The 23,904-nt window shown below is 44.3% G+C and overlaps 6 protein-coding genes across 6 annotated transcripts; 2 read left to right on the top strand and 4 right to left on the bottom strand.

The window, feature by feature from the left end:
- Nucleotides 1-6,726: 6,726 nt before the first annotated feature.
- On the bottom strand, nt 6,727-7,341 carry CLUP02_01724 (uncharacterized protein; the record flags this gene model as incomplete). Its single annotated transcript, XM_049280761.1, has 1 exon — nt 6,727-7,341. The coding sequence occupies one exon, from the start codon at nt 7,339-7,341 to the stop codon at nt 6,727-6,729; it is 615 nt and encodes a 204-aa protein (XP_049136718.1).
- Nucleotides 7,342-8,137: 796 nt separating this feature from the next.
- CLUP02_01723 (C6 zinc finger protein) lies at nt 8,138-13,932 on the top strand (the record flags this gene model as incomplete). Its single annotated transcript, XM_049280760.1, has 15 exons — nt 8,138-8,240; nt 8,314-8,476; nt 8,535-8,557; nt 8,595-8,845; nt 8,923-9,202; nt 9,269-9,859; nt 9,920-10,319; nt 10,387-10,750; nt 10,823-11,055; nt 11,217-11,289; nt 11,613-11,757; nt 11,786-11,840; nt 11,904-12,171; nt 12,236-12,697; nt 12,748-13,932. 15 exons carry the CDS (start codon nt 8,138-8,140, stop codon nt 13,930-13,932), a joined length of 4,596 nt encoding a protein of 1,531 aa, XP_049136717.1.
- Nucleotides 13,933-14,177: 245 nt separating this feature from the next.
- CLUP02_01722 (isotrichodermin C-15 hydroxylase) lies at nt 14,178-15,972 on the bottom strand (the record flags this gene model as incomplete). The annotated part of the gene is made up of 5 exons (XM_049280759.1): nt 14,178-14,349; nt 14,415-14,581; nt 14,654-14,943; nt 15,125-15,830; nt 15,907-15,972. The coding sequence occupies 5 exons, from the start codon at nt 15,970-15,972 to the stop codon at nt 14,178-14,180; spliced, it is 1,401 nt and encodes a 466-aa protein (XP_049136716.1).
- Nucleotides 15,973-16,705: 733 nt separating this feature from the next.
- Nucleotides 16,706-17,809, bottom strand: CLUP02_01721 (uncharacterized protein; the record flags this gene model as incomplete). Its single annotated transcript, XM_049280758.1, has 1 exon — nt 16,706-17,809. One exon carries the CDS (start codon nt 17,807-17,809, stop codon nt 16,706-16,708), a length of 1,104 nt encoding a protein of 367 aa, XP_049136715.1.
- A 624-nt stretch (nt 17,810-18,433) lies between these two features.
- CLUP02_01720 (proline racemase) lies at nt 18,434-19,474 on the top strand (the record flags this gene model as incomplete). The annotated part of the gene is made up of 1 exon (XM_049280757.1): nt 18,434-19,474. One exon carries the CDS (start codon nt 18,434-18,436, stop codon nt 19,472-19,474), a length of 1,041 nt encoding a protein of 346 aa, XP_049136714.1.
- A 342-nt stretch (nt 19,475-19,816) lies between these two features.
- CLUP02_01719 (transmembrane amino acid transporter) lies at nt 19,817-22,046 on the bottom strand (the record flags this gene model as incomplete). Its single annotated transcript, XM_049280756.1, has 10 exons — nt 19,817-20,251; nt 20,318-20,599; nt 20,625-20,710; nt 20,774-20,965; nt 21,025-21,286; nt 21,361-21,495; nt 21,563-21,579; nt 21,647-21,717; nt 21,789-21,998; nt 22,042-22,046. The coding sequence occupies 10 exons, from the start codon at nt 22,044-22,046 to the stop codon at nt 19,817-19,819; spliced, it is 1,695 nt and encodes a 564-aa protein (XP_049136713.1).
- Between the last annotated feature and the right edge of the window lie 1,858 nt (nt 22,047-23,904).

The following is a 23,904-nucleotide window of genomic DNA, read 5'->3' as shown; positions in this document are numbered from 1 at the left end:
GTAGGTTAGGCTGGCTACGATAATCGTAAATAGGGCCCCTAATTAGCCCCTGCGTAGTCGGCTATATACTACGGTTAAATTAGACTTTTAATTTAATACTAACTTTCTCTTTCTTTTATCGATTTAACTACTACGGTTAGAGGTATAATTCGACCTCGGGCCCGTTTACTAAGTCGTCTCTTTTTCCCCCTTTTCTCTACTCTTTTTATATAACCTATCCCTCTATTTATATAATAACTTTTCTACTACTTATAAATTACTCTAATCCCTTATTTAGTACTACTTTTATAAAAGCGTCTGCGAGGTTATCTTTATTATTAATCTAACGGATCTTAAGTATCTCGCGCCTTTTATATAATTACCTAAGGGCTATAATATCGATTATAAGCCTCTTTTCCTTTATCGTTCCTAATTTAATAAGGCATTCGTATAGTAAGTAAGAATCTATATAAATAACTGTTAGAATAAGTAGAAGGCTAATTCGATTAGTAATCTTCCTTAGCGTTATTAAAATTATATAGGAGAGGTTAACGCTATTAACTATATTATAGACCTCTAACGCTAATATACTTCTTATTACCCGCTTATTTTTAGTTAAGGAGTAATAAATTATATTACCGTATATAGTAAATTCGCTCTCGCTTATACTCTCGTTAGCTAGGATAATAATATACCCTAATTACGAAGTAAGGTCGTTATTATTCGTAAATAACCTATTAATAAAAACGTAAAGCTTACTAATTATAAGGTCGATTAGGTAATAAATAAGACTTCGATCGAGATTCGTTTATTACTACTTAAGCCGCTTATTAAGTACTTCGACGTCTCGTTCGGTTAGATTTATAACTTATACTACTTTAGTATAATTAAAAGTTACTTTAGGCTAATAAATATTTATAATATATATCCCTCGCGCGAGCTTAGCTTTATACTATTTCTTAATGTTAGTTACGTTCGGATCGACGAGGTTAATCTTCTCGCCCTACCCCTTTTATTAAAAAACAACGGTTTCCTTTTTAATTATAAAAATCCCGCTATTAAATACTAAGGGGGTATTTATTATAAGGACCTCTTTTAGCTTCGCTACGAAGCCCGCTTTTTAAAGCTCCTTATCCTCCTTTTTTATAAAGTTAATATTAAATAGGCTTAATATATCGTCGGTCTATATTCTAACGATCCTAAATTAGTCGCCTTCGTACTCCGTAATTAATAAGCACGGGTCGTACGTAGAAGTAACTATTAATAGTTAATTAATATAAAAATCGTAATAAGTAGCTTATTAATAGGTGCCCGATTCTACGAGCCTATATAGTAGCTTAAGCACTTTAATAATCGTACTTTTTAAGTACTTACTAACCATTTCTTTTAATAAATAGGCCAGGATTCTCTTTATAAGCCCTATAGCTAATTAGGTATAGGCCTAGGTAATATTATAGCTCTAAATCTCGTATCCCTTTTTCCGTAGCAATGCTATTAGTACTATTATTAATCGTTAGCTATAGCGCTATATAGTGGGTAATTATATAAGTAGCGTCGCTTTTTCGACGTTACCGTACTCCTAAATTACGTATTTAGACTTCTCGTACGGCTAGAGTATTCTTTTTCCTTTAATCCTATAAACTATTCGTAATTTAAATATACGGAGGTTTGTATATTTTTCTAAGTTATATAAGATAAATCGATAGACCCCTCGATCGTAAAAAGTATCTACTTCGATAAGATCTAATCCTTTATACGGCTTTCTAGTAGTTATAATTACGCCTTCCTTACGTAGTTTAACCGCTAGCTCGAAATCGGCTTTCTTTTTTACTATATAAAAAGTATTAATTACCTCGTCGTTAGTAATAAATTACCGCGTTAGGGCTTATTATCGTAGTCTTCTACGACGTCTTATTAGTAATATTAGTACCCTTTTAATAATTTCCTCTTCCTCGTCGTTTATTAGTATTATTACGACGATTTCGTCGAGGATAATTTCCTATACCTCTACTGCGGGTTATATAGTTTCCCCTAGCTCTTCTTCTTCTTATAGGTTAGAAATCACCTCGTTAAGATCTATATAATACGGTCTAACTATTATAATTAATACTTTAAGTAGCTAGTCGCGATCTCTTATAACTATATAAGAGCGCTCGTTAATAGAAATTAACTTATATAGCCCAGTCTATTATTAAATAATTTCGCGCTATACTTATATATCCGAATTTAGTAATATATTTAGATTATCCCCTATATCGGGCCTATTGCGCGCAGTAATTACCTCGTTAATTTACCTTTTTACGCTTACCTTGCGTAGTACTCGTATTATTTTTTTAACTACTTAGGCTCGTTAGCTTATACTTAGCGACGGTAGCGAGGCTAAGGTCGTTCTTAAATATGCTCTAAATACTAATAGCGTTAGTATAAGTCCGTTAGGCCCCATAGTATCGTTATAGTATTTAAGTACTATCTAGAGGCATTTGTTATTAGTAAAATCCGGATTTTCCTTTTTAATAATTTTAAACGCCCTTTTTAACTATTAGTATACCCTTTCTACTTTTTTAATACTATAGTACGCTTTAACGAGTATGACTTTTAGTTATATACCGTAGGCCGTCGTATTATCCCTAAATTCTACTAATTTAAAGCTAGTACTAGCGTCGGTTCTAATACTATTTAGCGGTCCTTAGTATATATTAATCTAGCTTTTTCGTAGGGCTACCTATACTATCTTTACTTATAGATCCCGGAGGAATTGCCCTATTTAGAAAGATATAGCTACGTTAATTATATATAGTACTAGCTAACTATTTAAGTAGAAGATATCGACGACTATTTCCTAGTTAAAGTTAAGCTTATTACGTAATTTAAACTTAAATCTATATAGGCTCTGCGTATTTATTTAGTATTAATAATATACTTTTATTAACTACTCTAGCGCCCCTATCTTAATATTATTATTATTTAATTACTTTAGGAGGTTATATAGCCTCGTAACCGACGGGTACCCGAATCTCTAGTATAGTCTTCTGAGCTTACTTTCCGTTAAGTAATTAATTAACTTCGTATTATTAATAAGCTTTATAAACGTATGCCCCCATCGTCGTTCGACTATTTCGAAGTACTTACTACTAGAGATTCTATTCCTCGTATTATTAAATAAAATACCTAGTCGATCTATATCTTTTAGATATAAGAGAAATAGGGTATTAATAAGTAAAATATAGAAAGTTATCGTTCCGAAGTATATCTCTACTTCTATTATACCTAGGGCGACGATTTCCTTACTTAGGCTAAAACTAATCCTCGCAATACCCGCCGTTAATATATTAAGTATTACTAGCGCAATTTTCTATAGCGCCTAAAATTACCCTTTTTTTCTAGTTAACTATTACGATACCTTAGTATTTAGGATAACCCTATAGAAATCGTCTAGGCTATACCTTTCGCTCGTATAAAATGCTTATATAAGCTTAGTATTCGAGGGATCTAGGTAGTATAAAAAGGACCCCTCTAGCTACCCTTAGATTTACTTAGTACTATATTCCTTTTCTTTAGATATTAAGAGAGATAGCGTCTTCTCTTTAATTATTAAAAGAATAGGCTTTAGCCTTATTAGATTCGCCCTTTCGGCCGCCTCTATATCTATTATCTAAAGGACCTTCCCTTACTATCTATAAATAAAAGCCTACTTATTAAGAGCTTCTACTACCCTCTATTCGTTTAGCCTCGTATATTTTCTAGAGGCTAACGAAGTAAAAAAAGAGTAGTTAATATCGTCGATTTTATTATAATTTAATTCGTTAATATAGGGGGTAAGATCTTTTTTATTTTCTAAATCTCTTATAGGGGGTATATACTTTAAGCTACCACTTTAGCTATTATTACTAAGTTCCGTACCCCCGGATCTACCCTTATATATAACAAGGAATTAGTTAAACCGACGAGGGCTAGTTTTACCGTCTACTACCCTCGACTTTCTATACTATTTATATAATTTAGTACGCTCTTCCTCGGAGTAATTACTTAACTAATATCTATTCTTTTTATAAATATAATATTGCTTTTTCTATTACTTTATTTATAAGTTAAATCTCTGCCTATTTAACGAATCTAGGCCTCCTTACTAGCGATTGCCGTATTTAGCCTCTTTTCCTTTCTTATTATACGTTCGATTAACCTAATATTATTAGTAAGGGCCGTTATATACTTAGAAGTGGGTTTAGTACGGCATTCTCGCCTTAATATTAAAGCTAGATCTTAGCCTCGAGTAGAGCGTCTCGTAGTTTTCGGGTACTTAGTATAGGGTAATTTTTACCTCTAATATACGCTAAAATACGGTATAAAAATATCCGACTTTCCGCTCGTTTATCCCCTTATTTAGCTAGGTTTTTACTAGCTTATCGATTCGATCGATAAGCTCTTCGAGGATCTCTACTCGCGATTTACCCTTTATTATCTTAGCTATAAATATAAAAGAAATCGCTCGTAGCTTAGATAGGAGCTCTAGGTTCTTATTATAAGTCTCGAAGCGGCTTCGGATTACGTTAATTATATTAAAAAAGTCGTTTTGATCGAGATTACGCACCGCTTCGTAATAATAATTAAAAGCTTTATTTACGAGTATAATATTAATTACCAAATAGTACTAGTGTTCCCTAATTCCGACTTTTTTATAGTAATCGTAAAATATCGTTAGGGTTTTTTATAAGACCTTATACTTCCCCCCAGAGTACAATTTCTCTTTTAGGAAGATTTTTTTAAGGTCTATAAATTACTTCGTATTTACTACTAGATTTTTAGTATTTATATACGATCTCTACGTCGCTACGTACTATTAATAACTTCGGGTCGTCTACCTCCTTTCTTATTAGCCGATCGGCGCCGAATTTTATATTAATAGCGGTAACGAGTTATAAATCGAAATAGGTAGAATTATTAATTATTATACTTTTAGTACTATATTTTGCCCCGGTATATCCTTTTATAACGACAGATTTCCGTTAGTAATTATAAGGAGGAAATCTGGGTCGTTTACCCTTTTTCTAAATTCGTTAAAGCGATTATACGCTCTATCGACCTAGGCCTAATTCTATAGTACGAATTCCTCCTTTATAATTATCGCTATTAGTATTTTATATAGCTCCCGTAATTATAATTACGCTAATAATACCCCTCGCCCGTAAAGGAATTTATTAATTACTTTCGTAATTCTTAAGCTTACGCTCGCGAACTATTTATCTAGCTAGTAGCTTAGGTCGTTTGCGATTTCGTAAAATAGGGGTTACCCCTATAGCCCCTTTTTCTTATAAACCTTAGTTAAATAGATTAATACTACGTTAATTTACTTATTATTAAGTTAATCTGCGATTTTATATATCTATATCCCCTAATAGTCCGGGTTAATATTTACTTACTTATAAAGGATTAGGATTCTATTTAGGATCGGGTTTCGTCCTCTTCTTCTTTACTCTAACTCGCTAAGGGTCGTACTCTAGCTTATACCTATATTAATAGTTATTAGTATATTTAATTTTAATAGGGATATATTTAATCCGCGCGCTAGTTATAATAAATCCGTACTTTCGCTACCTAACGAATTTATTAAGGTCTAAGAGATTCCCGCTTCTTCTTACTATCTCGCTACTACTCTCGTTTTTACTATTTCTAATAATTACTACTACCTTTCTAAATCGCTAGCTATCGTACTTACTAAGATCCTCCTTTTTATTTAATATAAAAGGGTAGGTTTTAGTAGTTCCTTTTTATAATAATAGCGGTAAACGTTTATATTACCATAAGAAGATATAGTAATTAGTCTTAGGATCTTTACTAGTTACCGATTTCCGCTATTTTATATATTTCTAGCCTCTTAAGCCTCGTGCTCTTTATAATCTCTAAATAGCTTCCTTCCTCGACCTACCTCCTCTAGGGTAGTATTCCGTAAGAATAGTTAAAAATAGACGCCGGGCGGCTCGTAAAGGAGCTATATAAGTTATTAAGAACCGTATAGGCCGTTAAGTACGGTTAATAAAGTTAAGCCCTCTTTTTTATAAGATCGTATATTTCGAGGAAATTACTAAAAATACCTACCTATTACTTATACGTAATAGGGTTAGATACCTTAGAAATCTTATTTTTTATAGCCTCTCGGTACCCTATTTTATATTTTTTAAGTAGTCTTTTTCGTAGCTTAATTATAGTTAAGTAATTATTACTTACCGGTAATCTCTTCTATTACTTAGTTAATTTTTAATTACGGGCCGGCCGTAGAAAAGTCGTTTAGTAAAAAAGCTGCTCGGGGCGACGGCAAAAGGCTAGTTACTTAAGTAGTTCTATTAATTAACGTAGTTTAACGTAATAAACGTCGACCTCTCGTAAGTAGTAAAGGGCTACGATTACTTAATTCCGTATAGTATTCGAGAATCGCCTCCTTTTTCGTTTATTTTTATAAGGTTAATTAGTACGAATCTCCTATCCCGTACGGTATTAAGAAGTCGTCTTTTTTATATAGCGAGATACCTTACCGATCTACGATAGTAGAATTTAATTACTAATTAATATTAGTATCCTTATAATAAGGTAGTTAGTTCGAACCGTAGTTAATAAAGAGATTAATTAAATTATATAAATATCTACGTAGTAAGTATAAAAAGGAGGTTCTAACCGTAGGTTGGGCTGGCTATGATAATCGTAAATAGGGCCCCTAATTAGCCCCTGCGCAGTCGGCTGTATGCCGCGGTCGAATTAGACTTCCAATCCGACAGAGTGATCTCCCAGATGAAGACCCTGAGTTTCACCAGCGATCGTCTTGAGCAAGGTAGAAACACCACTGCCAGGACGGCCCAGCACCAAGAGCATCTCACCACTCTTGACGATTCCGTCAAACTCTCTCAAGATGTCAATCTTTTGGCGACGGTTGCTGAGAGCCTGCTTGATCATCATTGGTGCTTGCCAGAGGACGTTAAGGACATCCTTCTGGTAGTCCGTGTCGGTGCCGTACCCATGAACACTCAGGTTGCGATACGCGACTCCAGCTTCAAGTCTTGGGTAGTCCTCGGGATGATCATATGAGTGCTGTAGAAGGGCTCGGGCCCACTTCTTGGCGTTGAACTCTTCGCGACAGCTTGGGTCCAGGGCAGGGTGGTCCGATAGGAACGGGTTGATACCAGGGTCGAGTCTTGACGCTGAGCGAATAAGATTGAGACTGTAAGGCCTGACGATCTCGTTAACCTGGGCATCGTTGGCTTCAATGTCCATGTCATTCCTCTGGTGATCGTGTTCCTGAATGGCTTTGGCGTGCAAGGTGTCATCCGACGGTTTGGACATGACGTTGCCGCTGTCACCCTGCGGGCGATGCATCTTGTGAGTTGATTTGATAAATGCGCAACGTGCAGATAAGAAAGAACCTGAGAATCGCAGAAGAGAGGAGGCTCAAGTAACGTCACCTAACGGGGATCAATGGCAAGTTATATCCTAACAAGCTTCCCAAAAGAGGCGCCCACCTTGTTAAAAATAAGTTTTCACGTTCAACACAAGGCAGACATGTGAAAACATCAACACAGCTACCCATTTCTAACGTCAATACCTACTATCAACGGGTCGACATGGGCAGAGAGGCCCCGATGAGCAGGGACCAGATCACTAGCTTCACGTCACGCTGCCGAAGCTAACAGCTCGCGAGCCGAGCCTGATGGTCGACTTTCCATGTTTTGGCTGCATATTGTGCGGCTTTGCTGATGTAGAGCAGCCGTATGAATCAAGTCGGCGCCGAGGGAGGAGGACTAACGCAAAATGAGTTGACGATGTTGACGAGAAAGCACCCACACGCGCCGCAAAGATCCTGATTGCAGATCCCGGGATGGCGGCTTTGTGAAGTGGCCCGATGTGTACGCAAAGTTGCCCGATCCGGCATCTCGGCGCCGAGGCTCTACACCCACATGGCAGTCGAACTTCTCCAAATCTCCACTCTCCTAAAAGGCAAATAAGGAGCCGAGCTCCTTTCACCATGAGCTGAATTGTCTTGGTCCCCCCGTCCCCTTGCGAACCACATCCTCGCATACTTACAGACCTCGTCTCCGACCTACTCGTCTTCGTTTCTCGGTGTTGTTTTGCTTCTCAGCCTGCATTTTCATCTCATCCTCTGCGAGCCGAGAAGATGACTGCTGATAAGCCCGCGCCCAGTCCTACGGGTGTTGGTGCTGGATCCCGAACCCACAAGTCCTGCGATGCTTGCAAGTCACGCAAGGTCCGCTGTCCTAGTACGTGACTCGGGAGAGCTCATTGTCATTCCTATTCTTCATTCACGAACTGACGAGCTGATTTCATCCATAGGTAACGGCCCGCCCGGACCTTGCGCGAATTGTATCGTGAGTAAACCCGAATGGATTCTCTGCCCTGACAAAGACGTGCCCGTTTACTCACAAACTTTGAACCTGGAAGCGTCGAAAAGAAGAGTGTCGCTTCAGTGTAAAGAGGCTAGCCCACAGGCGCAACGGTAAGCACTGACAACTAAACACCCACCATATCACGTTTACACTCTTTTGATGAGCAAGCACGACAACTCCGGTCGATTTCTGTGGCAAAGGATTTCAAAGTACTAAGCAAACTATCAGTCGCCGGACAGCTTCTGCCAACAAATTATTCGCCATCGAGTAATCGACCACCCAGTCTCCCAGACGCCAAAGCCGTGCTAGACTTGTCGACATCAGATGGAGAGGCCAAGCCACTCGTCCTCCCTGATCGCACGTCGCCAAAGTCTCCTCCCCACCGCATCCAAGAACTCCACGTCGATTGCGTCCTAGCACGAGCACAGAGGCCAAAGACCTCTACTGGAAGAGGCCAGGAGGAAACCATGTTTGTACCAGTAAGCACCACTAGTCAAAATTCCAAAGCAATTGACCGCAGAGGTGAGCGAACTGTAAGCTGACAGAAATCTCACAGCGCAATGGCATATTTGGTATTGAAGCGCCACATGCCCTCAGTGGCCTACACGTACTAACAGATCAAGGGGGCCGGAACAGCCTCACGTTCTTCTCCGACAACAGGCTACTCTCCCTGTCGACGCGCCTCCAGAATCAGAAGGTGAACGAGCTCGTTGGTCGAATTTCTGTCATTGTCAATGGACGTCTTCGTCGCACCGACTCGGCAGCGACGAATCCCCGGAAAACGCAACCTCCCGATATGGGGACCGACAGAGCGCGTGCCGCCTTGTACATCCGCCGTAATTATTTGCCATTCCCCCTTCTATAACCCCCCATTGAAGTCGGTGAAAGCTGATTATGATCAGTCTACTTTGAGCGAGTGCATCCCATGTTCCCGTTCCTTGACCGGACGACTTTCGAGACTACAGTGTCAAGTCCCAACTTCCCCAATCTCCTCGAACGCAGCAAGCCATGGTGTTGTCTCTACCACAGCGTCCTTGCTCTAGGGTCCCAGTATGCTGATGGGGGGACATTCGAGCCTGGTAAGGGCGAGTCGTGGCGGCTGTTCTCTATCAGCTTGAGCGGCTTCTCGGAGCTCCTGCTGCTTCCTGATTCTCTCACCACCTTGCAAGCATTGACGGCCATGTCTGTCTATGGCTTAGGGATCTCGGGCTTGGCTGTTAAGCCTGTCATCATGTCAGAGGCGGCAAGACGGGCTCAGATGATGTCCAGTCATAGCTTTACTGGTCCAACGGCTCACGCTTACCAGAAGTCTTTCTGGATTCTATATGCGGTTGAGAAAATCACCAGCTTCCACTTTGGGAGAAGTTCCGTAAGTGCTTGGAATTTCCCTCTCTTTACCACGATAGCGTCATACTATGATGGATGCACACTTCTTGTTTACTTGCTCTGCACTGCTGACAACGACAAGGGATTCGTCGATAGCGACATATTCTGTCCCATCCCCGTCGTCCCCGAAGCAACATCGGGAGACTTTAGCTGATTCCTGCACCTAGTGCGTTTCGCTCGCCTCCTTTCTCGAGCATATACATCACTCTTCTCGGTCGGCGTGTCGGGCAACTCCGACTCGTACTATCTCGACGTGATTGACCAATTAAACGGTGAACTCGAAGAATGGAGAGCATCTCTGCCAGACAATGGCTTCCGCCCGGGTGGAATTCTACGCCCTCAAACCGTATCCGGTCCTAATGCGAGATCACTCGCTCTCATTCTTCATTATCTTTACTACAGCATGTTACTGACTCTTGCGAGAACTACGCTGTGCTATTTGCCTGTCCCTGAGACGCCGGCGGTGAAAGCGACAAAGGACGACAAGATGAAGACCATTTTGAATGCATCGAGGGCAATTTTGGAGTTGACTACGATGATTGAAGTTGAGCCATACACGGTCACATGGTAAGTAGAGAGCGAACTTCGAACTACACCCGCCGTTATCATGAGATCGGTGCTGACAGCCCGTAAGGGTCCTTGCGGGAATCCCTATTACCGCACTTTTTGTCTTATTTGACCTTGTGATTCATGATCCTCGGCAGCCAGATACAGGCACCAATCTGGCTCTGCTCGACATGGTTGCTGGTCACTTCAGTCGGATAGAGTATGCCAGCGGCGGCACCGTGCCCGGTTCTTTGATAGCCGAGTTCGCCAAGATTGCGCGAGACTACGTGAACGAGATTCAGCATGCCGAGGCTGGTTTGATGAATCCCGCGAGACCACATGCACCCACAAATCCTTCCACGATGCAAATGGTACAGCAATCGTCAGAGCTTGATGCCAGAAACAATAAACAAGTGGATAGGCCAACTCAGATGACTTTGGATCTATCTGATGTAAGTTCTCGGCCTCACAAGGTCTACCATTCATCAAGGAAAAAAGCGTCTAATCATCATCTGCGTTAAAAGACTCTGCCGAGGGAGGCCATGATGTCTGGTCCGATGCAGCAACCAGGATACACCGACTTTGCGTTCGACAGCGGGATGGGCCAGGTATCTCCTAGTGCGCTCATGGGAACCGACGTGATGGGAATCTTTAATTATTTCCTGCCCGATCTGGACCCGATGTTTTACCAGGGTATGACGCAGGAGTACGATCTGCTACCACAGCAGCATGGAGGGACCGTTCAGAGCATGGACAAGTGAGATGATGCGGACGGGGTCCAATTCTTAATCTCCGTCCGTTTGCCAGGCCGGATGCAGCATGACATAACCTTATTTTTGGAGCTATAATAATGCATGCCCCCAACGGATACTAGCAGCTACCTTAGTTGCTACGCCCGGCAGTCGAGATCGTTGCTAGGCATAATGACGAAATGCTTATGAAGAACAAAATCGAACGTTCGCTGGAGCAACCCTCCAGGATGAAAAAGCAGGTAAGACTGCGTGTGTGTGTGGGTGGGAGATCACTTGTTCTTCGGTGGCAGTGAGCTCCGGGATCCCGGGCTTCGCTCCGGTCCGCTGCAAGGATCAGCCGGGTCTCGGACGGTCCAATGCAGCCTAGCGTCTCCTCCAAAGTCCGTTTGGTGGATCCCCAGATGTCGTGGCCCCCTGTCTTTTTTCCCGCAGAAAAGCGGCACGTTTAAAAGAGTGTTGCCGCCAACAGAGCAGAGCTTGGAAGAGAAACATATCATGCGATGAACGACAACAACTCATACACTTCTCTAATCTCTGACGAGCCCCATATTCTCATCTGTAGATCTTGATGGCATCCGAAAGCCCAGCTTCACAGGCGAGTACTCCGGTAGGCGACAAACCACGCAACGTCTTGGCCTGCGTCTTTTGTCACCAACGCAAAATCAAGTGTGACCGAAAGTCCCCCTGCGCCAACTGCATAAAGGTTGGTTTGTCATCATCTCACTCACCCTTCAGCCGATGGGCCCGAGGTCTACGCACCCACACCGTGGCGCAACGCATACTCACCGATGTGATCACGATAGTCTGATCAACCGTGCGTGCCATCGACGCGGGCACCACCAGGAGCTGGTAGAAGACGCGTGGTGAAGGACCTGTTGGAGAGATTGAATCAGTGTGAGAGTCTTCTGAGCCAGGTGGCTCCGCGCGATGCCGATGGCCGCCCCGTAAATCCCGACACGCCGGGTTCCTCACGCGATGTGGCGGACAGCCCGGCAATGTCCCACATAAGCTACGAAGAAGCCCGGAAACAACCCAGTTCGAGACCGAATGGCAAGATTGTCTGCGATGAAGGTCGACCAACATTTATGGAAAATCCGTTTCGCGGCAATGTTCTTGACCACGTAAGTGCACTGTATTTCGATCAAACCATAAGTCCCACCTAGTAAAGATCTAAGTGGAATCTAGCTCCAATTCTCCAAGCTCAGTCTCGAAGACAATGACACCGAGCAATCAACGAACCCGTCTGGTTCTACTAGCGTCTCAGAACGCGGCGACTCAACTCACCAAAAGTCTATGGACTTTGACATATTAGCTCTGGGACCAGTCGAAGTTCTGCGCCTGTGGCAGGTATTCCTGGAACGAGTCAACCCTATGATCAAGGTCATTCACGTCCCTAGCCTGGAACCTCTAGTCTTTGAAGCAGCAACAGACCGCTTCAACCTGAGCCCCGACCTCGAGGCCCTGCTCTGCTCCATCAACGTTGTTGCAATCATGGCCTTGTCGGAAGCGGAATCAATCCAGATGCTCAAACTCGAAAAGGCAAGAGCATTACGAAATTCAATGTCTGCACTGAAAAAAGCCATGTCCAAAGTGGACTTTTTACGAAAGTACAATATGACCACTTTGCAGTGCTTAGTGCTATACCTGGTAAGATGTCTGTCCCACACAAGCATGACTCTGATCTAAATGCAGGCTAGGTTTCTCTTCAGGGGCAATTCGATCGCCACGCCGCATGGGTGTTGACCGGCATGCTAGTCAGGATAGCTCAAAGGATGGGTCTCCATCGCGACGGAGAACTCATAGGTCTTCAACCATTCGAGACCGAGATGCGCCGCCGAATCTGGTGGCAAATCATCATGCTAGAAACAAAATACGCCGTCCTCGCAGGCTTCGGCGACACGCTCCTCCCGCCTAATTGGGACACAAAACTCCCATCGAACGTCAACGATGCCGACTTACTGCCCGGCTCAACAGAGCCGGTCAAGTCTCGCGATGGAGCAACCGAGATGGCATTCTGCCTCATGCTCTACGAATCACGCGCCTTCTTCTGCGACAATCCGATGCCGGAGTTCGAATCAGTCATCCTCAGCGGGGACAAAATCAGCCCGGAGAACTCGAGGAAATTCTCCGGTCAACCACATGTCCTCGACAGGTATCGACTCGCGTTAGACCAGTACGATGAGAGACTCGCTGTGGCCGAACGACGGTTCTGCAACCCGACGGCAGGCGGCATACATCTCGTTGCGAGTAAGATCCGGTCTTTCACGGCGCAGAGGATGCGCGACATGATTATGCACGCGCGAGAGCCATGGGACGAGAACAAAGACGGCGGAGCGAGCCAGCAATCCTTCTTCAGAGCATGGGTCATTTCCTTCGAGAGCGACGTTAGCTGGTACGACACGATCGACGACAAGTTCACCTGGTACCTAAAACTCCATTTTCAATCTGACGCTTTCTCCGTCATGATTGAGCTCCTACAGTGGCAGCCCGTCGGAACACTGGTTGACAGGGCATGGAAGGCCATCGACCGACTCTATCACCACCACCCGGAGATGTACGACTTGACTAGGAAGGACAACTTTCTGCGCGCGGAAAACTTGCTTGCAGGGTGGGCACGACGGGAGCTTGCGTTCCGAAATCTAGGCATGTCGTGTGACACGCCGCTCGTTGTGGCACGGTTCCGGAGCAGCGAAGTTTTCAAGCAGAGACAGCCCGACGGTTTGCCAGTTGAGCAGTGGCCGGCACCGACGCCGGACACCGCGCTGTTCTCTGACATGAGTCCATCCGACTTTGAGACGTTTGATGGCGGGATGCCTGGAGATACTCATGGTCTTAACTTCAGTCTTTGGGGTGGTGGTGGGCCGGGGCAACATGCTCTATGATGAAGGTCCGGCTGATTTATGGGTAGTAAATGGCTCGGGGAAAGGGGGTTGTGCGTTTCAAGCACACGACCATGACTTAATGACACTGAAGACGGCTCAAGGGTAGACTGTACCCAATAAGGAATTTATTCCCTCAATGCAAGGGTCTTTAGGGCCCTTGGAATATCTTTGAATCACCTCTCAAGATTCACGGATAGATGTTTTGTACTTGCTCTGGCCTGGTTTATCGAGATGCTATAGCAAATTTATGCGCGGGCTTCACGCGCAACTGGCTTCAAGTAGACATTCAGCGGTATTCTATCCCACAAACCAAATGCTCTTTGCCTCTGAATCCAGGACCCGTTTCCTTCGGCCAGTTGAAGATCAAAGTCAAAAACGATTCGGGCTAAAATCAACCTCATCTCTGCATACGCGAGACTGTTTCGCATAGGTTTCAGCGTCAGCGGCGATAATGGTTCAATGGATAGATGAGGAGTTCTTACTTCTTCCCAATGCAGTTGCGTGGGCCAACGCTGAATGCTTGAAGTGCGTCTAAATGGTTGTGTTCCTCTTTGTTAGTTTCCAGGAAGCGCTCCGGCCTGAACTCCCAGGGCTTGGTCCAGTTGTCTGGACTATGGTTCGCGGACCATTGCTGGATCTCGACGAAAGTCTTGGAGGAAAGTCTGGATTAGTCACCTGATGGGAACCTCGAAAAGGAGAGTTGGTGTACAAGGCTACTTACTCCTTGAGGCACATGCTCTGCGCCAATCTGACACCCAAACTCCGGTACCTCTCGAATGAGATTTGACGTCACGGGAGGATACATACGCAAAGCTTCATTGAGAACAGCGAGCATGTATGACAACTTGCTCACTGAGTTGATGGTGATCTCGCTGGAGTCGTTAAAGCTCGATCGGACCTCCTCGTTAAGTTTCTGCAGGACCTTGGGATCTCTTAACAGAAGATATGTCGTGCCGGCCAGAGTTGTAGCCGTAGTTTCCGAACCGGCGAGGACGAGAATGAGGCCATTAGCTGACAGCTGTTCAAATGAAAGGTTCTGCGCACACAAAGTTAGCGGAAATTCACCTCCTCGAGGAGTGGCTTTGGGGGCCACATTCCCATTCTTCTTTCTTTCTTAAGAGTCCCTCGAACAAATCCTTCCGGTCAGGATCCATATCAAGACGCGTTTGCATCATCTTATCGGTGCTCTCACGTAACTGCATCATCGCAGCAAGACCACCGATCCGGAAGAGGCCTTGGACAACAGGATCAAGGCCAATATACTTCATCGCTGTCATGATGGCATTGTATCGGATAGTTTTGAAGATGAAGGCAATCCAGGGGTGGTAGTCTGAGCGATCGAGACAGCCAAACGATTGCGCAAAGATTAGGTCGCCAGCAATATCGAACGTTGTCCAGTTATACCAAGCCTCCACATTAAGCGGCGCTTCTTTCCCGTCGCAGTTCTCATGCAAGCGAGAAATCAGTTTATCGATGTACTTCATGATAATGCCTTCTTGCGCTCGCATAGAGCTATCCGAGAAGCCATGAGATAGCGCCCGCCGGTACCGCTGGTGCTCTTCACGCTCGGCATTGATGATGCTCGTGGGCAAATTCTTGATCGTCGTTGAGAAGAGCTGCGACTTGGGGATCTCGTTTTCCGCCAGCTCTTTCCCGATTTGAAAGCCGTAGATGTCTTTCCAGGCCGTCACATCGGTGAAAGACAGGTGATTTGGGCTGATTCGGACTATGGGGCCATATCGGTCGTGGAGGAGCTGGGTTCGAAAGGCTTGATAGCCTGTGGCATGTTGCCAGGCCCAGATTAGAGGAGAAGCGCGTTGAAGGACAGGTCCTGGAAACCTTCGTAGGGGATGGAGGAAGAGGTTGTAGCCGGCTAGGAGGAGTTGCCAGAGGACGGCCTGGCAAGTCAGTCATGTGATTCTTCACTGAGGATATGATCTACTCTAATCTTGTATAGGAATGCTAGTCACTTACTGTACCAAAGGCAATAGCCAGGATATGAGAAGGATGCTCAGAGAGAATGGACAAAACACCCGCCATTTCCGTAGTCAAATCTGGAAGGGTTAGCTTCTCAAGTTCTGTGATAATCTTCTTGCATCAACGAGAAACATCAACCCCGCGTTGGCGTTGACGCGTCGTTTATGTAGATTCATCCCGAGTACGAGCCTTTCCGAGCTCCGCCCCTGGTGACAAACATGTTCGCTTCTTGTGCCCAATGCACACACCACTTGGTTCTGCATCAAACAATCAGTCACCTTCCATTAAGGGGACGGGCTCTGCCCTAGGCGCAAAAGGTTTGGGGTCATCGGACGGTTGTTTCAATACCACGTTTCTTGAGCGGACCAATCCACTATCCGGCTTTGTCACATTCATGCATGCAGCAACCGTAAATATGCACGGGGGAGGTTGAGACGGTTGGCCATCTGCCAGTGTTACTCCGCATTGGTGTTGCACGACTTGATGTCCTGGTCATTGCCTTCCAGCATGGGGCACTCGTAACATTGTGGAATCAACGACAAATGAGAGTGATTGCGCAAAGATGGCAAGCAAATGAAAGGCATAAGTTGGAGATTCTTGCGCTCTTGAACGATTAGTCGACTTTCAACAGAGCTTACAAGCCCCAGACTTGATTACTTTCCCAGCGCGAGATGACAGAAGGCAAAGACACATGGAGATCCTCCCGCGGCTGGCTGATCCTTTTCTTATCCTAGCTTCAGCCGTTAGGATCACTGAAGTTGATGTCATTTTTGATTGGCAACTTACCAGTCGCCTATCAAAACTCCGAGATGACAGTGCCAGCCCCCTTCTTCTCCGCAATATCCAGAATAGCCGTCCCGATAGCCAGATCCGTCGTACTGACACCGATACTTTTGTAGATGATCAAGCCATCCTCCAATGTCGATAGCGATTCCAGCTTCTCCCCTCGTTTCCGTGAAATCTCGATTTCTCCAATCTCCACTATGTACTCTGCCGCGAGTTTGCTCTGAACGATTTCGCCAGAGTGCTTAAGCGCAGACTCGCGGTCGTCGACTAGCACGGCAACCTTTGAACCTTGTTCGCGGAGTTTCCCACCAGCGGCGTTGGTTGCCTGGACGAGCAGTTCTGGGTCTACTTCCAACATGTCCGCCTGCCAGGACCCGACGGCAGAAATGTATGGATTTCTTTCCTTTCTTCCGTTTGTGACATAGTGTGCCGGAAATACTGGGCTTTTGGTCCCGACTGTGCAGAAAATGGCGTCTGCTGCAGCGAGACGATACTGAAGTTGAGCGTCGTACTCGGAGCTAGAGGAACTCAGATACTCAAAGTCGGCGGTAGACTTCCAACGACCTTGGTTCTCCTCCTGCAATCTCGAGATGAGCTGCTGTGCGCGCTCCGCGGATCGATTCGCCACGGTAATAGTCTTGATCTCGTCGCCCCTCAATGATAACGCGAAGCGAAGATGCCACAACGCTTGCTTGCCAGCACCGAACACAACAATGTTATCGGTATGGCTCCGCCATAAGTACGGCACAATGGCAGAGAGTGCCGTGCGATATCCTGTAACCTCTTCGGCGTTGATAACGCCAAGGGGTAGGCCGTCCTGGTCGCAAATGGAGATAATGCCGTGCAAGCTGTTAGCTGCTGGGGATGAAGGAGCCGGGGTGACGACGATCTTAGTTCCGAAGGCACCGGCGGAGCTGAAAGGTCGGAAGAGGCATTTCATGCCCTCAGGTCTGTTCACTATCGATGCATCGGGCTGATAGTCGCGCTCCGCGCCCTCAGAGAGCTCTATCAGTGCTCCCACAAGCCGATCTCGGAGCTGGAGAATGCCACTTCTTGGAAGGTTGAGCAGAATATCGAGAACAGCGGCGTCGCTGAGGACTCTGAAATTACCCATGATGAATGGTGAATAAGATGCTCAGGTTTGCAAAAGGCCGCTGAACAGTCAAGATCGTGAGGGGGTCGTAGTGTGGAGAAGTCTCGCGAAAGAGGCACGAATACTAGTATGTTGACAGTGACAAGACCTTATCAGCAGCTTGTCACCTCTTGATAGTCAGTTGGGTCACTGCGATAACAAATGTGAGTAGACGCATCGACAGTCTCCGTAGCTAGGCGGGTTACGGCAGTTTAGTTTGTCTTCAACCGTCAGACTCGGCGAGACCTACCGGATTTAATCCCACCGGCACGGCATCCGATGCGGGGAAATGGGTCGCTGCGGCGGTTAGCTGAGCCGCTCGACGGGGTCCGTTGTAGGCTCCAGTTAACCGATTGCGAGCGGGTGATACGAAAGTTCAGGTGTAATACGAGCCGGTTCCTACTCCGTCAACGACCCTCCGTTTCGTCTCACCGGCACATGAACCGTTCAATTCATGTTCCATGCGTTTGTGAATGAAATGTCTATCGGCCATGAAGCCTATTAATACCTACTACGCAGTACTTATAGGTTTGAGCACGAAGATGCGGATATCTAGGTCGTGAGTCTATAGTTCTTCTCATCCACCATCTTTTGAACCATCACACCATGACTATCGGCCGTACTTTCAACGTCGTCGGCGCCCACTGTGGCGGCGAGGTCTGCGACGTCATCGTTGGGGGTGTTCTCGACGTCCCAGGCAAGACAATGTTTGAAAAAATGATGCATTTCTGGAAAAAGGCAGACCACCTACGAAACCTGCTGATGAACGAACCCCGCGGCTCATCATCCATGTGCGTTAACCTCGTCCTTCCACCGTGCAATCCCGAAGCCGACGCGGGCTTCATCATTATGGAGCATGAGGAGTACCCCCCTATGTCCGGTGCCAACACCATTGCCGTGAGCACCGTCCTGCTAGAGACGGGCATGGTACCGATGCAGGAGCCTACTACGACACTGCGCCTGGATACGCCAGCAGGTTTGGTCACGGTCAAGGCCGAGTGCAAGGAGGGCAAGGTTACGTTTGTGGAGTTTCAGAACGTTCCGGCTTTTGTCTATGGCCTAGATCTAGACATCAACGTGCCGGGCTTCGACACGCCCATCAAGGCCGACATTGCATGGGGTGGAATGTGGTATGCGCTGGTCGACGCGAGCTCAGTAGGCCTACAGATCAAGACGGAAAATGGAAAGGAGTTAGTCGACATCGGCGAGCGAATCAAGAGGGCTATCCAAACGCAGACGAGCCCGGTGCATCCCGAAAACCCAGAGATCCGAGGCGTCAGTGTCTTCGAGTTCACGGACCCGCTCTCGCCCTTGGCGCCGGACACGCAACAGACGGCCGTGAACACGGTGGTCGTATCACCGGGAAGACTCGACCGGAGTCCGTGTGGGACAGGAACGTGTGCCCGACTGGCGGTTCTCCATAAGAGAGCCCAGCTCGCAGTCGGAGGATCGTTCCGACACCGCAGCGTGATTGGGACCGAGTTTATCGGAACGGTAAAAAGTGAGGCAAAGGTCGGGGACTACGATGCTATTATTCCCGTGGTGAAGGGAACTGCCTGGATAACGGCTTTCAAGCAAGTCATCTTGCACCCAACAGATCCATTCCCGGAAGGGTTCAGGGTTGGAGATAAGTGGCATGTCAATTAGAAGATTCATGTTCCGTAGATCTTGGCTACTTTTGTGAATGTTATTTAAGTGATCAGCACAAGTCATTTCACCCTGTTTTTCTCCAAGGAAGGTTTCTGTTTCAGCCTTCTCCAACACACCCGATCCGCATTTCTGCCCGTCCTAATGTAGGTCAGGGGCGCAGTTACATATTGAAGCCACAGCTAAGCCGGGATATCGTACAGGCATGTCACAACATATCGAGGTCCGAATTATCCAGGAATAGAACTAGTGGGTATATTTCAAAACGCGTGGATCTAATTGGATCGTTCTCCCGCGGACAAACTTGCTCGCCTAACCCATTTGATCATGCGAACATGAGGCTTAATGGGCCGAGGACACAGAATTCGAGTTGTCGGCGCAGGAAAATGCGGCCGATCCACCAGACTTCTTGTAGCTGTCCATGATTCCAACAACTGAGCCGTACGCTCCAGCAATCATCAAAAAGGTGCCGCTAATAACAACGAAGCAGCTGAAGCAGACCATGGCGATCCATCTAGGTCTCTTCTCGAGCTTTCCCTCGGCCCAATGGTCGTACAACCACATGCAACCCATGGGCTGGAAAGACAACAGAGTACCGAAGAGGGCACCGACGAGGGCTACCAGGCCATCAAAGACGGGAATGGAGCTGGCAATGACGTAGGCGATGATTGCGATGCTTGCAGTGCAGGCGAGCCAGATACCCCAGTGCTTCATGGTGTTCTCGGTCAAGTGACGGGATCCACGTAGCAGGCGAATGAAGATGTACTTGGCGGGCAACTGAGGACACAAACGTTAGCATTGATGTTTGTTGGTGACCGGGTTGTAAGTTTGGAATCTACTTACGTGGATAACCAGAGTAGTGGTAACAATCAAGCCGGGGAAGGCAAGACCGTAGCAGACTCTCTTCATGGTCGCACCTGCGGAGCCAAGAGCAGGCGAGGCGACGTAAGAACCGCAGAAGTAGTAGACAACGCATCCGATGGCAATGTAGGTGGCAGTCACACCACCCTGGCAGATGACCAGAGCGCGAGTGTAGTGGCGAGGATCGCGCATCTCAGAGACGATGGAGAAGAAGGCAGGGGTACCGGCGAAGGCAAAGACGAGCGTCGAAAGCGCCGAGGAAGCCTGGGCGAAGGTCGGGCTTACCGACGACCTTGTAGTCCGAGGTCCAGTGTCCAGTCTGGGGAGCGGCAGCCGGTCGGTCCTGTACACCCACGGCAACGGTGACGGTGAAGACTGCGTATGCATGGTCAGCTTCTGAATCTGGAATTTCCCCCAAAGGGGTTTAGCGGCACTCACTGGCAGACATGATGCAGATGAGACCGACCCAGGCGAACCAGGTTATCTTTCCGAGGGTCTGGATGCTACCGAAGCAGAAACCAATCGCTGCGGCAATGGCGACGAAGCCAGCCGTGCATGCACCGTGAAGGGAAACCGAGTTGAGCGCGATCGAGGCACCTAGCATGCCAGAGCCGGCGACGAAGATCCAGTCTGATCGGGAGAGAGTGGTTAGTCCCTGAGTTACCCTTCGAACGATTTGATAAACTCACAAAGGCAGAAGACGATGCCGAAGAACTCGCGACCCACGCGGCCAAAGAGAAGGCGTCCAACATCGTCGATACCGTAGACCTCGGGGTGGCGAAGCTTGAAGACACCAACAATGTAATCGGACCACGTGGTGATAGCGGCGATGCAGCACAGGGCAATCACACCAGGCACAATTCCGAGGACGTCAAAGACACCGGGAATGGACAAAACTCCCAGGCCAATCTGCGTCTTCATCATCAAGGCGACTGTTCCTTTCCAACCAACCTAATTCAGTAATTAGCATCCGAATGGAGGCTTAGGCATTCCAAGCCAAAAAGTTTTTCCGGATTGCTCCTTACATTGCGGTAGTTGGGGCCGCCCTCTTTAATTTCACCAAAGACAGCATCGTAAGACGCGTTCGGGTCTTCCAAGACCTGGCCTTGTTGCGAATGTGTTGAGACGGGTCCCAACGCCTCAACATCCTCCTTGTTCTTCTGCGTCATCTTGGCAGTTGATGAAGATATTTTCACGTGATGTTGGTTCGTATGCGGTCGATCAGACAAATGTGACTTTAAAGTCTTTAGAGACACAGGTCACACGCGAAGTGGGAATTGTCGTCGAGATGATCTTTTAGACTAAAGGTACTGAGTCCGAGTTGGAAGGACAACCGAATTGAAGAGTCAAGAGTTGTTGTCGTTGGTGATAGTCGTTGACAGCTCAAGACGAGGAATGAGTGGCCAAGCAAATGTTAATATGCATTGACACTGAAGCGAAACTGGTAGCTCACTAGAGAGATTGATAGCTTAGAGGCATGATGAGAAGACCCATTCCCAAGTTGGGACTGGGAATGATGCGCTTTTGTACAAAACCAGTCCAAGCGCGGCCTTCTCTACAGCCTCGAAGTCCCAGCCAGGAGGAAAAGCCGGCAAGGGCTGCCAAGATTTCCCTCTCTATCAGCCTGACAGGCTTCCTCCTGCAAGAGGTACCAGATAGTCTGCTATCGCTTGAGTTAGATTACGCACCGGTTAGGTAGAACATACCCCATATTTTCCCCAGACTGCCTTTCAACGGGGGGCTCCTACGTCACAGCGGGACGATTTCTTTCCCAAGGGTTCAGGGGGAGAGAAATGACTCGCGGAGTGACTTAATAAACTAATAATAACCCCCCCTAGTTAAGGTAAGAGTCCCGTGCATAATAATAAGTACTTAGTTATTAGTAGATCCTTAGGAAAATTTCTAGCTAATTAGGGGCTAGAAATATTTTATTATATAATCGCTTTATTACTAATTTAAATATTATAAGTTTTATATAATAAGGGAATATACTATTTTACGCTTTATTAAATTATTTTAGAAATGTTTTTTAATTATATCTCCTCTTAATTATACTAAAATTCGCTTATTATAACTAACTCTATAGAATTATTCCTATAAGACTCGTCTATTATATATAATAATAATATTATCTTAATACTTTTACTTTAATAAAGCGAATTTAATTTATTATAAAATATTTAAAAAAATTTAGATTACGATAGCGTATTTACTTTATATCCTAATCTCTATAAATATCGAGCTCTTATTTATAAAAAGTTGATTAAATAAATAGATATTATATAAATTAAACCTCTATACTAAATATTAATATAATATTTAGGTTATAGATAATAATTCTAATAATTATATTATTATTTTTAATAGCTTAAATATCCATACTAAAACTTAAAATAACCGAGGCATTATTATAATATAATAGTTTTAATATACGGCTAATATACCTAAGTTTTTTTTAATTACTAATAATAGAGTTGCGCTTATTATTTTAACTAAAGCCTTATTTATAAAAGAAATCGAGCGGCTATAGAACATAGTATATTTAGCTTTTTATCTTTTAATATTAAGAATTATTAAAAAATAGTAGATTTAATATAATACCCGACGAGGTATTATTAGTTTTTTAATAACTAGTATTACTCTAGGAGATATACTTATAATATAATACTATTATACTTATTAAGGTAGTAAAGCCTATCTATATATACCCTATAATAACTTTTATTGTATAATTATTTTAAAAAACCTCGTTAAGAAGTATAATATACTACGAAATAGAGTTAAGATATTTAATATTATAAAAAAGATTATTAAGTAAGTCCGGTTATTTAAAAAAACATTTTAGAAACGTTTTAAAAACGTTTTAAGAATATTTCTAATCGTTTTCTTTTTAAATAAAGTACTATTTATATTATATACGCTAAATTTAAAAAAAGCGTTATATATTAAGAACAGAATACGACATACTTTTTTAAGCTAAGAAAGATATAATATAGTATATATATAAGATTACTTAATAAAATAATATAAATAATTTATAAAAGATTTAATAAGAGCTTATTAATTTTTAGTAATAGATCTTAGTATACCGAAGTTCGTATTCTCTATAAAGACTTATAAATTACTACTTTTATTTAATTTTATTAAATTAGAAATATTATATATAATATATTAAAGTAGCTATAAATAAAACGGATACGCAATTTATAAAAAAAAGGGGTTAAGAATACTATATATTTATATTGAATCGTTAAAAATGTCCTATTTATAATAAGCTTATTAAATATTTCATTAAAAGATAAGGCTAAGTTATTACTAACTAAATAAAACTTATTTTAAACTACTATTTAAACTTAAAATAATAAAGTATTCCGTTAAATATCGATACTTTATTTTAAAAAATATTAAGATAATATTATTTATTATTTTAACGTTTTATAATAAATATAACTATTTTCTATTATTATTAAATAAAACTCTAAAAGCTATTATTTAAAATATTTTTCAAATTCTTTAGAAGATTAATAAACTAAGTACGAGTCTAAACGCCTTTTTTTAATCTCCTTAAC

Source organism: Colletotrichum lupini, chromosome 1 (genome assembly GCF_023278565.1).
Source record: "Colletotrichum lupini chromosome 1, complete sequence".
NCBI lineage: Eukaryota > Fungi > Ascomycota > Sordariomycetes > Glomerellales > Glomerellaceae > Colletotrichum > Colletotrichum lupini.
Note: the sequence above shows the minus strand (reverse complement) of the source record. Positions and strands in the feature narration are given on the sequence as shown.